Source organism: Borostomias antarcticus (genome assembly GCF_949987555.1).
Source record: "Borostomias antarcticus genome assembly, chromosome: 15".
In the NCBI taxonomy this organism is placed as follows: Eukaryota; Metazoa; Chordata; class Actinopteri; order Stomiiformes; family Stomiidae; genus Borostomias; species Borostomias antarcticus.
The window spans coordinates 22033925-22045988 of NC_140248.1; the positions used below are offsets into that span (position 1 = coordinate 22033925).

At 48.1% G+C, this 12064-nt stretch overlaps 1 protein-coding gene across 2 annotated transcripts in view; it reads left to right on the forward strand.

Annotated features, from left to right (window-relative positions):
* larp1 (La ribonucleoprotein 1, translational regulator) overlaps nucleotides 1-12064 on the forward strand; it is a 61927-nt gene that overhangs the window by 43245 nt on the left and 6618 nt on the right. For both annotated transcript variants that reach the window (XM_084449951.1, XM_084449952.1), the window contains 10 exons: nucleotides 116-278; nucleotides 768-912; nucleotides 2916-3090; nucleotides 4782-4942; nucleotides 6847-7266; nucleotides 9619-9742; nucleotides 10370-10575; nucleotides 10740-10846; nucleotides 11370-11527; nucleotides 11747-11891. In XM_084449951.1, the coding sequence (XP_084306077.1) occupies nucleotides 116-278; nucleotides 768-912; nucleotides 2916-3090; nucleotides 4782-4942; nucleotides 6847-7266; nucleotides 9619-9742; nucleotides 10370-10575; nucleotides 10740-10846; nucleotides 11370-11527; nucleotides 11747-11891 (1804 nt within the window). The remainder of the gene's footprint in view (nucleotides 1-115; nucleotides 279-767; nucleotides 913-2915; nucleotides 3091-4781; nucleotides 4943-6846; nucleotides 7267-9618; nucleotides 9743-10369; nucleotides 10576-10739; nucleotides 10847-11369; nucleotides 11528-11746; nucleotides 11892-12064) is intronic.

Genomic DNA, 12064 nt, shown 5'->3' on the forward strand with positions numbered 1-12064 from the left:
CACAATCTCTTAATGCCACAGTCAGTTCTAACAGTGCCACAGCACTTGGAGTGGTAGAATTCTCTGATAGCTCAGTGAGTGAAATCTTTTTTTATACTCCATCCCTCCATCCCAGGTCACTATGACTACCACTACGGCTACAAGAACTACGACGGGAAGGACGGCGCCTACGGCCAGAAGTTCAACAGCACGGTCACCTACTACTATGACAACATGAGCAGCAACGACCTGTTCTCCGCGGATCAGGACCTGCTCAAGGACTACATCAAGAGACAGATGTGAGGACTACAGCTCCCAGACCTCCATTTGGCCTGACATGTCTAGAAACATATTCTGGGCATTTAACTTATCGAATCATCATTTTAGTTTTAGCCTATTTGATTTGAAGGGTACACAACTCGTGGTATTGAATTGACAATGTTTGAATTGTCATGATACCTAAACGTGTTGCCCAATATTCAGTCTGTGATTGATTTTTCTCCCTCCCCCCCTCTCTCTCTCTCCCTCTCTGTTTCTCTCTTTCTGTTTCTCTGTCTCTCTCTCTCTCTCCCTCTCTCTCTGCCTCTCTCTCTCTCTCTCCCTCTCTCTGTCTATCTTTCTCTCTGTCTGTCTCTCTCTCTCTCTGTTTCTATCGTTCTCCCTCTCTCTCTGCCTCTCTCTCTCTCTTCCTCTCTCTGTCTATCTTTCTCTCTGTCTGTCTCTCCCTCTCTCTGTTTCTATCTCTCTCTCTGTTTCTATCTCTCTCTCTCTCTCTCTCTCTCTCATAGTGAGTACTACTTCAGCCTGGACAACCTGGAGAGAGACTTCTTCCTGAGGAGGAAGATGGACGAGGAGGGCTTCCTCCCCATCCCTCTGATCGCCAGCTTCCACCGGGTCCAGGCGCTGACCACCGACGTCAACCTCATCCTGGAGGTCAGAACCGCCGTGCGCTTCATCAGCTTTCTAAAGGAGTCTCTTTCATAAGGAGAGTTGCAGTGTTCCTGCCCCGTTGTTATTAAGAACGCCACAGGAAGAGAGAGACGAGAACCCAGATCTTCAGGGGTCCGTGGACGTTTGTTTTGTTTGTTTGGTTTTATTCATACATCATCATGGAGCATACTTTATGAATTTGTACAGTACATGGATGTATGAAAGGGTCACCCCAAGGAAGCTATTTAAAGCTTTTAGTAGGGGGCCCAGTCTCCCACAAACACAGTGGTGAATAGTCAACAGCAGTGTACAACAACATATATAACAAACACTTAACAAACATATAACAGAAAACAGACAGACGTGTGTTAAAGAACAGCGGGGATCTCATTCCATTTAGGCTGTGTTAACACTAATACGTTTTCATTCACACTAGTACGTTTTTGTTTGCACTAATGTTTTGGTTTCAAAACGCATAACTTTTGATACATTTACACCGATCTTCCAGTGTTAATTTTAATATCAAATTTTGATTTAGTTTGTCATAGACTTTTGACAAAAATGCTATTTAGTTTTAGTCAAATTTTTGTTATTTGAATTGTTTTGGTTTGTCTAGTTTTAGTTGGCTGAATAGCATAAAGATTTTAGTTGACTAAATTTGCAGTAGATTTAGTCGACTAAAATCGAATGGGTTTAGTTAAAATATAATGCATTATTTAGTCATTACTCTAGAATTTCCAAACTCATATACTCCTGCAGGAAACATCTATTAGACCGATGGACAAAGCTACTTAATTACATTTCTATGCGCTCTTTCCTTGCCCGTGTTCAAGTTTTCTCAGTGTGAGCCATAACTTTCACAGACATCTCAGCATTCTGATTGGATCTCTTCCCACATCGTCCTCCTTAACATTTTAGTCTAGTTTTTATTTGTTGCCGAAATCATCAGTAGATTTTGTCTTAGTTTTTATTTAGTTATCGTATCATGTTGGCTACATTTTTCAATTTGGAAGTGCAGATCACATTTGCCATGCCATTACGTAGACTAGATGCTATGATTTGGATTATTACTATAGGCCCACAATAAAGATGATTATGAATAAATTAAATTATGTACTACTAGTGCATGTAATTCAATTTCTTTAAATCATTGGGATAGATGGAAGGCTTGATGTCCAGGGGGCAGTAGTGGAGTGGAAGCGGCCTACTGGGAAGCAGGCTTACATAAATACTAAATTAATATGTTCTAATAAAATACCATAACTTATGCCGAATACGAATTACTAGTTAGTTACTAATGATGAACAGCCTAATTTGGAAATGTAGGCCTGGGGAAATTATGATGATGCCCGTCAGTCAAGATTTTCTTTGGTTGAAGACAGCCCTAGTCAGATGCCTCTTAAAATGTTCCGACCCAGGCTGCCCTTCAGAGTCCGCCACCGACCGCAAGTACCGTTTCATGAATGTCGTCAAAGTCGTCATGTGCACAACGCGCGCATATTTGCCAACTCTAAATTGAGTGGTGACCTGAAGATGATGTGTTTGAGAGAGAGAGTGTGCGTGTGTGTGCGCGTGTGTGTGTGTGTGTGTGTGTGTGTGTGTGTGTGTGTGTGTGTGTGTGTGTGTGTGTGTGTGTGTGTGTGTGTGTGTGTGTGTGTGTGTGTGTGTGTGTGTGTGTGTGTGTGTAGAGGTAGATCTTGGCTATCAACACCTTTTATTACTGGACGTCCAGTTCACCGTCAATCCAAGCAAAGAAACCTCTGCTCTTACTTTCCTCCGTTACTATCCTTCCTCCGTAGTATTTTCTGCAACCAACCACAGATTAGACAACCTGCTTTCTGCTTACAGTGGCGAGTATGTGATATGTCTTTTCAGGCGCGCTAGTATGGACGGAGATTGGTTATGAAACGGTGCTGATATGCTGGTGTGGACAGACGTGGGGTTCGTTTTAAAACGAGAAGGTGTGGGTGTAAACGGGGCCTTGCTTGTGAACCTGCTCTCCTCAGGCTCTGAAGGACAGTAAGGAGGTGGAGATCATCGACATGAAGATCCGGCGGAAGGTGGAGCCGGAGAAGTGGCCCCTCCCAGGGCTGACCATGGCCGACCACACCCAGACAGACTTCTCCCAGCTCATCAACTGCCCTGAGTTCGTGCCCAGGCAGATGGTGGAGCCACAGATGGGTAAGAGGCCTCCATGATCACCACGGTCACCATTACCTAGTGATACCTAGAGGTGGTATCCTGGGGAGGTCAGACAGGTCATCTAATCTTTTCCCTATTCCAGGGTTCTGTCCAGTCTGTCCAGTCTACAGGGTTAGAAGTCCGTTCAGTCCAGTCTGCATGGGTTCGAAGTCCAGTCTACAGGGTTAGAAGTCCGTTCAGTCCAGTCTACAGGGTTAGAAGTCCAGTCTACAGGGTTAGAAGTCCGTTCAGTCCAGTCTACAGGGTTAGAAGTCCGTTCAGTCCAGTCTACAGGGTTAGAAGTCCGTTCAGTCCAGTCTACAGGGTTAGAAGTCCAGTCTACAGGGTTAGAAGTCCAGTCAGTCCAGTCTACAGGGTTAGAAGTCCAGTCTACAGGGTTAGAAGTCCAGTCTACAGGGTTAGAAGTCCAGTCAGTCCAGTCTACAGGGTTAGAAGTCCAGTCTACAGGGTTAGAAGTCCAGTCTACAGGGTTAGAAGTCTGTTCAGTCCAGTCTGCATGGGTTAGAAGTCCGTTCAGTCCAGTCTGCATGGGTTAGAAGTCCAGTCTACAGGGTTAGAAGTCCAGTCTACAGGGTTAGAAGTCCAGTCTACAGGGTTAGAAGTCCAGTCTACAGGGTTAGAAGTCCAGTCTACAGGGTCAGAAGTCCAGTCTACAGGGTCAGAAGTCCAGTCTACAGGGTCAGAAGTCCAGTCTACAGGGTCAGAAGTCCAGTCTACAGGGTTAGAAGTCCAGTCAGTCTCAACCTCCTTTAGTAGTCCTCGTCTGTGGAGGTGATCTGAACTACACCAGCTTAGTCTCTCTCTGGTCAAACCATCCTAGTCTCTCTCTGGTCAAACCAGCCTAGTCTCTCTCTGGTCAAACCAGCCTAGTCTCTCTCTGGTCAAACCAGCCTGGTCTCTCTCTGGTCAAACCAGCTTAGTCTCTCTCTGGTCAAACCAGCCTGGTCTCTCTCTGGTCAAACCAGCCTAGTCTCTCTCTGGTCAAACCAGCCTAGTCTCTCTCTGGTCAAATCTGCCTAGTCTCTCTCTGGTCAAACCTGCCTAGTCTCTCTCTGGTCAAACCAGGCTTGTCTCTCTCTGGTCAAACCAGCCTAGTCTCTCTCTGGTCAAACCATCCTAGTCTCTCTCTGGTCAAACCAGCCTAGTCTCTCTCTGGTCAAACCAGCCTAGTCTCTCTCTGGTCAAACCAGCCTAGTCTCTCTCTGGTCAAACCATCCTAGTCTCTCTCTGGTCAAACCAGCCTAGTCTCTCTCTGGTCAAACCAGCCTAGTGTCTCTCTGGTCAAACCAGCCTAGTCTCTCTCTGGTCAAACCAGCCTAGTCTCTCTCTGGTCAAACCAGCCTAGTCTCTCTCTGGTCAAACCAGCCGAGTCTCTCTCTGGTCAAACCAGCCGTGTCTCTCTCTGGTCAAACCAGCCGTGTCTCTCTCTGGTCAAACCATCCTAGTCTCTCTCTGGTCAAACCAGCCGAGTCTCTCTCTGGTCAAACCAGCCTAGTCTCTCTCTGGTCAAACCAGCCGAGTCTCTCTCTGGTCAAACCAGCTTAGTCTCTCTCTGGTCAAACCAGCCTAGTCTCTCTCTGGTCAAACCAGCCGAGTCTCTCTCTGGTCAAACCAGCCTAGCCAGAGCTGCAGGCTTATCTCCAGATGATCTAACCACCTGTCTGCTCCAGGATCTCCTCGGGCGTCCACGGCAGTGCAGCCCAGGGCAGCGGAGGACACCAGCAACCTGAAGACCATGCCCAAGGGTCTGTCGGCCAGCCTGCCCGACCTGGACTCCGAGTCCTGGATTGAGGTCAAGAAGAGGCCCAGACCGTCCCCGGCCAGACCCAAGGTGAGGAGGACTTCAGGTCCACTAGAGTGATGCTAATAGTCCACTTGGCCGGGTTTTATTACACAATAAACTGATAGGCTATACTTTGGTGTATTGAATTTGTATCCAATTGATCATGGGTTTTGCTATCAGATTAGTTGGTCATATTTGATGGGATCAACTTACTTATAATTACTTAAGGCTTTACTCTGTGTCACTGATCCTGGATCAGTCAGATTCTGTTTGCATGTACTGTTCAATATAGGGGTGTAATGGTACACAAAAATCACAATTCGGTACGGTGGTTTTGTACATTTTCGGTACAGTAAAGGAAAAAAATGCAAAGTGTAAAATTGCTTGTCGTTTATTGAATATTATGAACTTCTGTAAACATCACTTGCCTCTTATGCCCCCCCCTCTCTCCCTCTTGTGTTGGGAACCAGGTGTCTACTCACTCTCTACTCAATGTTCATTAGTGATGAGACATGTTTCTTGCACATCAAAATTGATAACTCCATTTGAAATGGCAGCAAATGTGAATATCAAATTTGATGGCTTCTGGAAAATTCCAATGGCACCATTCCATCATATATTCACTGACCTTAATTATAAGGGATTTTCCTGTGGACTCATCATGCTGCGTTCTTAACCTTGGTTCACATACTGTAGGCTACTGTGCACGGCCGCCGAAGCACCTACTTCACTGTGAGGGATGAGCCGTTTGTCCCCCACCACAGTATAAGCTAACTATCGGCTGCTACAGAATGTCTTATTCAAACTAGCTACGCTAGCATGATGCACCGTGGTTAGCTGCTAGGCTAGCCAGATAACTATAGCTGGGCCATATGCCATCTGAGCTAACTTAGCTAAGTAGTTAATGATGACTAAGTAGCTATGACGTAGCTAGCTAGAATTTCCAGCATAATAATTTATTTGAAGAGTTGTGTCTCTGGGATACAGACAATATTGTGTTAAAAACATAGCCTCCTACTATCTTATCAGAGTTAACTAACTGCATCTGAATGACAGAGGAGGGCAGGAGGGACTGTTTACAGATGGGTCCAGCGTGTGTCAGAATAGGCTCTGTGCACCAGCTTCACTACTTCCTGAAAGTCACTTGGCTTCTTTATTTCCTGTCCAATATGATTGGATTAAGTGATTAATCAGGTGTGCGCTGGGTCTTCCGCACACCTGATTAATCACTTAAGCCAATCATATATGACAGGAAATAAAGATGCCAAGTGACTTTCAGGAAGTAGTGGAGCTGGTGCACAGAGCCTATTGCTATTGAGTGAGGGGCAAATCAAATCAAACTTTATTTTTTTAGCACATTTTATGCACAGAGGCAACACAATGCGCTTTACAGAGAGCAAAAGGGGGATGGACAGAGATCCTACCCCTACATATTCCAGAGGGAAGCAAAAAAAAAACAGTTCACCCAGGGACTGACAGAGGGGCCGAGTGAATCAACGCGTTGCAGCTCTACAATGAAATAGGATTTTACCCATTTTAAATACAGAAAGGATAGTGTAAGGAGGAGACTAAACAAATGTGCAGTCCACCATGTGGGAGCTCGGAAGTATGTTCGGCACGTAAAACCAGCCTGGTACATCTGCACCTTCGGTACATGTCCGCACCGTGGCTAAAGTCCTGGACCGAAGCGGTTCGGTACGATTACGTGTACCATTACACCCCTAGTACAATACTTACTGGTGCTTTGAAACCAGTAGAACATGCAAACTGAACTGAACGTGCAAACTGATCAGATAATCAAATGCTCCTCAAACACTATTTGACTCAGGCCTGTACCGAACCATGGTTGGTTCCCTGTGTGTGTGTGGTTTACCTCCATGCCCTCTCTTCACCTCCTTCTCTCCCTCTCCATTTCTGTCCATCCATCCATTCCTGGCCGTTGACTGATGTAGACCCCCTCGTTGCAGCAGAAGGAGGAAGCTCGTTCCCCCGTGCCCAGCCAATCGGGGCCCGGCCCGGCCCCTGCCGCCACCCCGGCCTCAGCCAATAAGGAAGAGTCGGAGGAGCCCGAGGAGCTGGACTTCATGTTCGACGAGGAGATGGCACAGATGGACGGCCGGCGGAACACCTTCACCGACTGGTCAGACGAGGACTCGGACTGTGAGATCGACGACCACGACGTCAACAAGATCCTGATCGTGACGCAGACGCCGCCATACCTACGGAAGCACCCCGGCGGCGACCGCACCGGCCAGCACACGTCGCGCTCCAAGCTGACCAGTGAGCTGGGCAAGGTCATCAACGACGGACTGTACTACTACGAGCAGGACCTATGGGACGACACGTACGAACCCGAGTACGCCACCATCAAGGTCAGTCTCTCCACCCCGCTGGGGTAAATGACCCAGGACTCGCATAGGGGTGGCTGTAGCTCAGTTGGTAGAGCGGGTCGTTCAATGATCGAAGGGTCAGTGGTTCGAATCCCAGCTCCGACTGTCCACATGTCAAAGTGTCCTTGAGCAAGACACCTAACCCCAAATTGCTCCCAATGAGCAGGTTAGCACCTTGCATGGCAGCTACCGCCATTGGTGTGTGAGTGTGTGTGAATGGGTGAGTGAGAGGCCATTGTAAAGCGCTTTGAGTGCTGCTAAGGTGGAAAAGCGCTATTTAAGTGTAGTCCATTCACCATTTAGGTTTTAAAACAGAAGAGGGGGCAGGACAGTCCTCCGCTCTCGCTTTGACATCTTTTTCCACTTTCTTCAGACGGGGAGGAAAGCAGGAAGATTGAAAGACAAGCAGGAGAGCAGAGCAGTATAGAAATCACCAGTCACCTCAGGTCTGGTAGGAGAGCAGTATAGAAATCACCAGTCACCTCATGTCTGGTAGGAGAGCAGTATAGAAATCACCAGTCACCTCCGTTCTTGTGAGAGAGCAGTATAGAAATCACCAGTCACCTCAGGTCTGGTGGGAGAGCAGTATAGAAATCACCAGTCACCTCAGGTCTGGTAGGAGAGCAGTATAGAAATCACCAGTCACCTCAGGTCTGGCGTGGTTCAGTGATGAGATGCCATGGGAAGAATAGCCACCTGATTACTACACAATCACCAACAGCACACAGATACATTAACTTAACTATTCTGACAGGTTCCAGGTGTTGTATGTAGGTTTCTGTCCAAGGCGCGTGTGTGTGCGTGTGTGTGTGCACGTGTGTGTGTGTGTGTGACCATGCTTCTGGATAGGGGAGGCCCCAGAATGCCAGTGCGGCTGTGTGTGTGTTCTCCCGACCTCTATTGTGGCGTCTCTTTGTCTTCTTCACGTGCTCGCTCGTCCAGCGCTGTGTAGAACACCGGGCCTTGTTTATAAATAAACCCCGCCCTCAGCGCCGCGTCCTGACGGCTGAGTGGACGGCTCTCAGGGGGGACAAACATGGATCTTCACAGGTCCGTGGTGACTTGGTTCACGATGGCGGGAAACGTGAGTGTAGTTCCTCTCAGGTTGAAGGATGTGTGGTGATGAGTTCTACTAACAGTTGAGCTTTTTAGGCTGAGTTCGACCTTTTAGGAATGTTGAGTTTTTGTACTTGGAGGGTCAGGGTTAGTTGGAGGTATCTTGGGGAATGTTAAGGCTCTATCTGTAGTGTGTTAAGGAATGTTTAGTCTTTGTACTTCGAGGGATCTGTGGTGTCGTCTTCCTCGGGGTGGTTAAGGATATTGTTGCTAGTAGGTCTCGTGCCACCTATAGACCCAGACTGCCTCCGTAACGTCAGAACTAGGTGTTGTAGGTGTGGAGAGGTTAGCTGTTTGTGTACTGGTCAGTTAGCTGTTTGTGTACTGGTCAGTTAGCTGTGTGTGTACTGGTCAGTTAGCTGTGTGTGTACTGGTCAGTTAGCTGTTTGTGTACTGGTCAGTTAGCTGTGTGTGTACTGGTCAGTTAGCTGTTTGTGTACTGGTCAGTTCGCTGTTTGTGTACTGGTCAGTTAGCTGTGTGTGTACTGGTCAGTTAGCTGTTTGTGTACTGGTCAGTTAGCTGTGTGTGTACTGGTCAGTTAGCTGTGTGTGTACTGGTCAGTTAGCTGTTTGTGTACTGGTCAGTTCGCTGTTTGTGTACTGGTCAGTTCGCTGTTTGTGTACTGGTCAGTTAGCTGTTTGTGTACTGGTCAGTTAGCTGTGTTTGTACTGGTCAGCGTAGTGTTGTGGAAGGTCCAGGCTGTTCTCTGGAGGTTATATAGCTCCGTGTGATGTGGTCTGCTGGTCAGTTGAGTCGTTGGACGATGCTGAAGGGTAAAGTGTTGTGGGCGGCCATCTTCTGCTGCTGCCTGTCAGTCTCCAGGCTCTTTAAAAGAAGGTCCGTTTTAACCGGGGTGATGATGGAGCTTTTCTCTACTAGTGCTTCTTTATTCTTTCAGATGTAACTTCTGAAATGAAGATTATTTTTGTTTGTTTGTTGCTGCAACAATTGAGAGGTTTCAATGCTAATCTCTCTGGCTGTTTGATTCAGGGCCGGTTTGCCAATCAATGGCCGTTTCAGTAGAGAATCTCCATGGAGATATGTTTTAGTGGAGGACTAGGCCAGATCTATTTCTAGGATTCCAATGATTGAACTTGACTTTGGCTTCATCTGAATATGTGGCTTCTACCGCCGTGTGTTCAGTGATGGTGTGAAATGCGTCTCGTCCGTCCGACGGTTCTGTGTGTCTGACCAGCCTGTCGGTTCTTTCTCTGCAGCAAGAGGTGGAGAACTTCAAGAAGGTCCACCTGATCAGCAGAGAGCAGTTTGACTGCCTGACCCCGGAGCCCCCCGTAGACCCCAACCAGGAGGTCCCCCCCGGACCCCCCAAGCCCCAGCAGAGTGAGTACACTCTCACACACACACTCACACACTCTCACACACTCTCAAACATTCACTCACTCACACACACACACACACTCTCACACACACACACACACACACACACACACACACACACACACACACACTCACACATTCACTCACTCACACACTCACACACACTCTCTCACACACACACACACACTCACACATTCACTCACTCACACACACACACACACACACACACACTCACACATTCACTCACTCACACACTCACACACACTCTCTCACACACACACACACACTCACACATTCACTCACTCACACACACACACACACACACACACACACACTCACACATTCACTCACTCACACACACACACTCTCACATACACTCTCTCTCACACACACACACACACTCTCAAACATTCACTCACTCACACACACACACACTCTCACATACACTCTCTCACACACACACACACACACACACACTCTCACATTCATACACACACACCAGAGAGACCCTCTCCCCCCCCCCCCCACACACACACACACACACACACACACACCCACACACTCACTCACCATATCCTGAATAGACCTCAGTGAAAATGGCCGTGTTATTGAGATCCCTACCTTCCCCAGTCCCCACAGATGCCCTGGCTAACAAGCTGTTTGGCGCCCCTGAGCCCTCCACGATAGCCCGCTCCCTCCCCACCACCGTGCCAGACTCGCCCAACTACCGCAGCGCCCGGACCCCCCGCACGCCCCGCACCCCGCACAGGAAGGACCCCACCATGACGCCACGCTTCTACCCCGTGGTGAAGGAGAGCCGGCCTGTCGACGCCAAGGTCAGGAAACCGGACGCCATTTCAACCTTAGAGCAGTTTTGTGTGTTTTCTGGGGGTTCTAGCCTTGGGCCGGCCAGCTGGCTACGGGGAGGCTGTCTTCTGAGTTGTAGCATTGTGGCTAAGCTAAGCTAACGCCCCTGTTTCTGCCCCCCCACCACCACCAGACCCCCAGGAAGAGGAAGACCAGACACAGCTCCAACCCCCCTATGGAGTGCCACGTGGGCTGGGTCATGGACTCACGAGAGCACCGGTCCCGCACAGCCTCTGTCAGGTAGGAGACTGGACTGGACTGGACTGGACTGGACTGGACTGGACTCTTAATTTCGATTAAGAAATTGCTAATTTTGATTTGGGTTTAGTCATAGTATTTTGACTAAAATGCTATTTAGTTTTTGTCATTTTTTTGTTATTTGAATTGTTTGTCTAGTTTTAGTTGGCTGAATAGCATTAAGATTTTAGTCGACTAAATCTACTGTAGATTTAGTAGACTACAGGAGGTTTAGAAGACTAAAATCAAACGGGTTTAAGTTAGTGTAAGGCAAAGTATTTGTCATCATAAATCAGTTTTTATTTTGTTATCGTACCTTGTGGCGATAACTAAATAAAGGTTGTTAACAAATAGTTTTTGTCATAGTTTTCATTTTTGTCAAAATGAACACTGCTGGACTGTATGATTCACCCCTCTGGCTTTATTTAAGACATCTCATTCTCATTTTGTTGGAGTAGAAAACAAATCTTTTTGGAATGCATCTGGCACCGTAAGTGGTGTTAATGAGTCCTCTCTCCTGGTCCAGCTCCAACGCTAGCCCGTCCGAGGGCACCCCGGCCCTGGGGAACTTCGGCTGCACCCCCCAGTCCCTTCCCAAGTTCCAGCACCCCTCCCACGAGCTGCTCAAGGAGAACGGCTTCACGCAACACGTTTACCATAAGTACCGCCGACGCTGCTTAAACGGTAGGATTACACAGAGACACACACACACAGAACACACTGAAACATTCACCACAATAGCACCTTTGGCCTTTAAAACAATCACTTTGCACACCAATGTTGCCCCAAAGCCATCGTCAGCCAACTCCTATTCACAGATTTGCATCTGTCGCTTAGCTGAGGATGCCTATGATGTCACAATGTCTACATGACCTTTCAACTGTCTCACCCAACCTACCACAGAGCGCAAGCGGCTGGGCATCGGCCAATCACAGGAGATGAACACGCTGTTCCGCTTCTGGTCGTTCTTCCTGCGGGATCACTTCAACAGGAAGATGTACGAGGAGTTCCGCCAGCTAGTGGTGGAGGATGGCAAGGAGGGATACAGGTGAGGAGGAGGAGGGAGGGAGGGAGAGGAGGAAGAGAGGGAGGGAGAGGAGGGAGAGAGGAGAGGTAGGGAATGAATGTGAATGAATGTTGGTGGTGGTCGGAGGGGCCGTAGGCGCTGATTGGCAGCCACGCTTCTGTCAGTCTGCCCCAGGGCAGCTGTGGCTACAGATG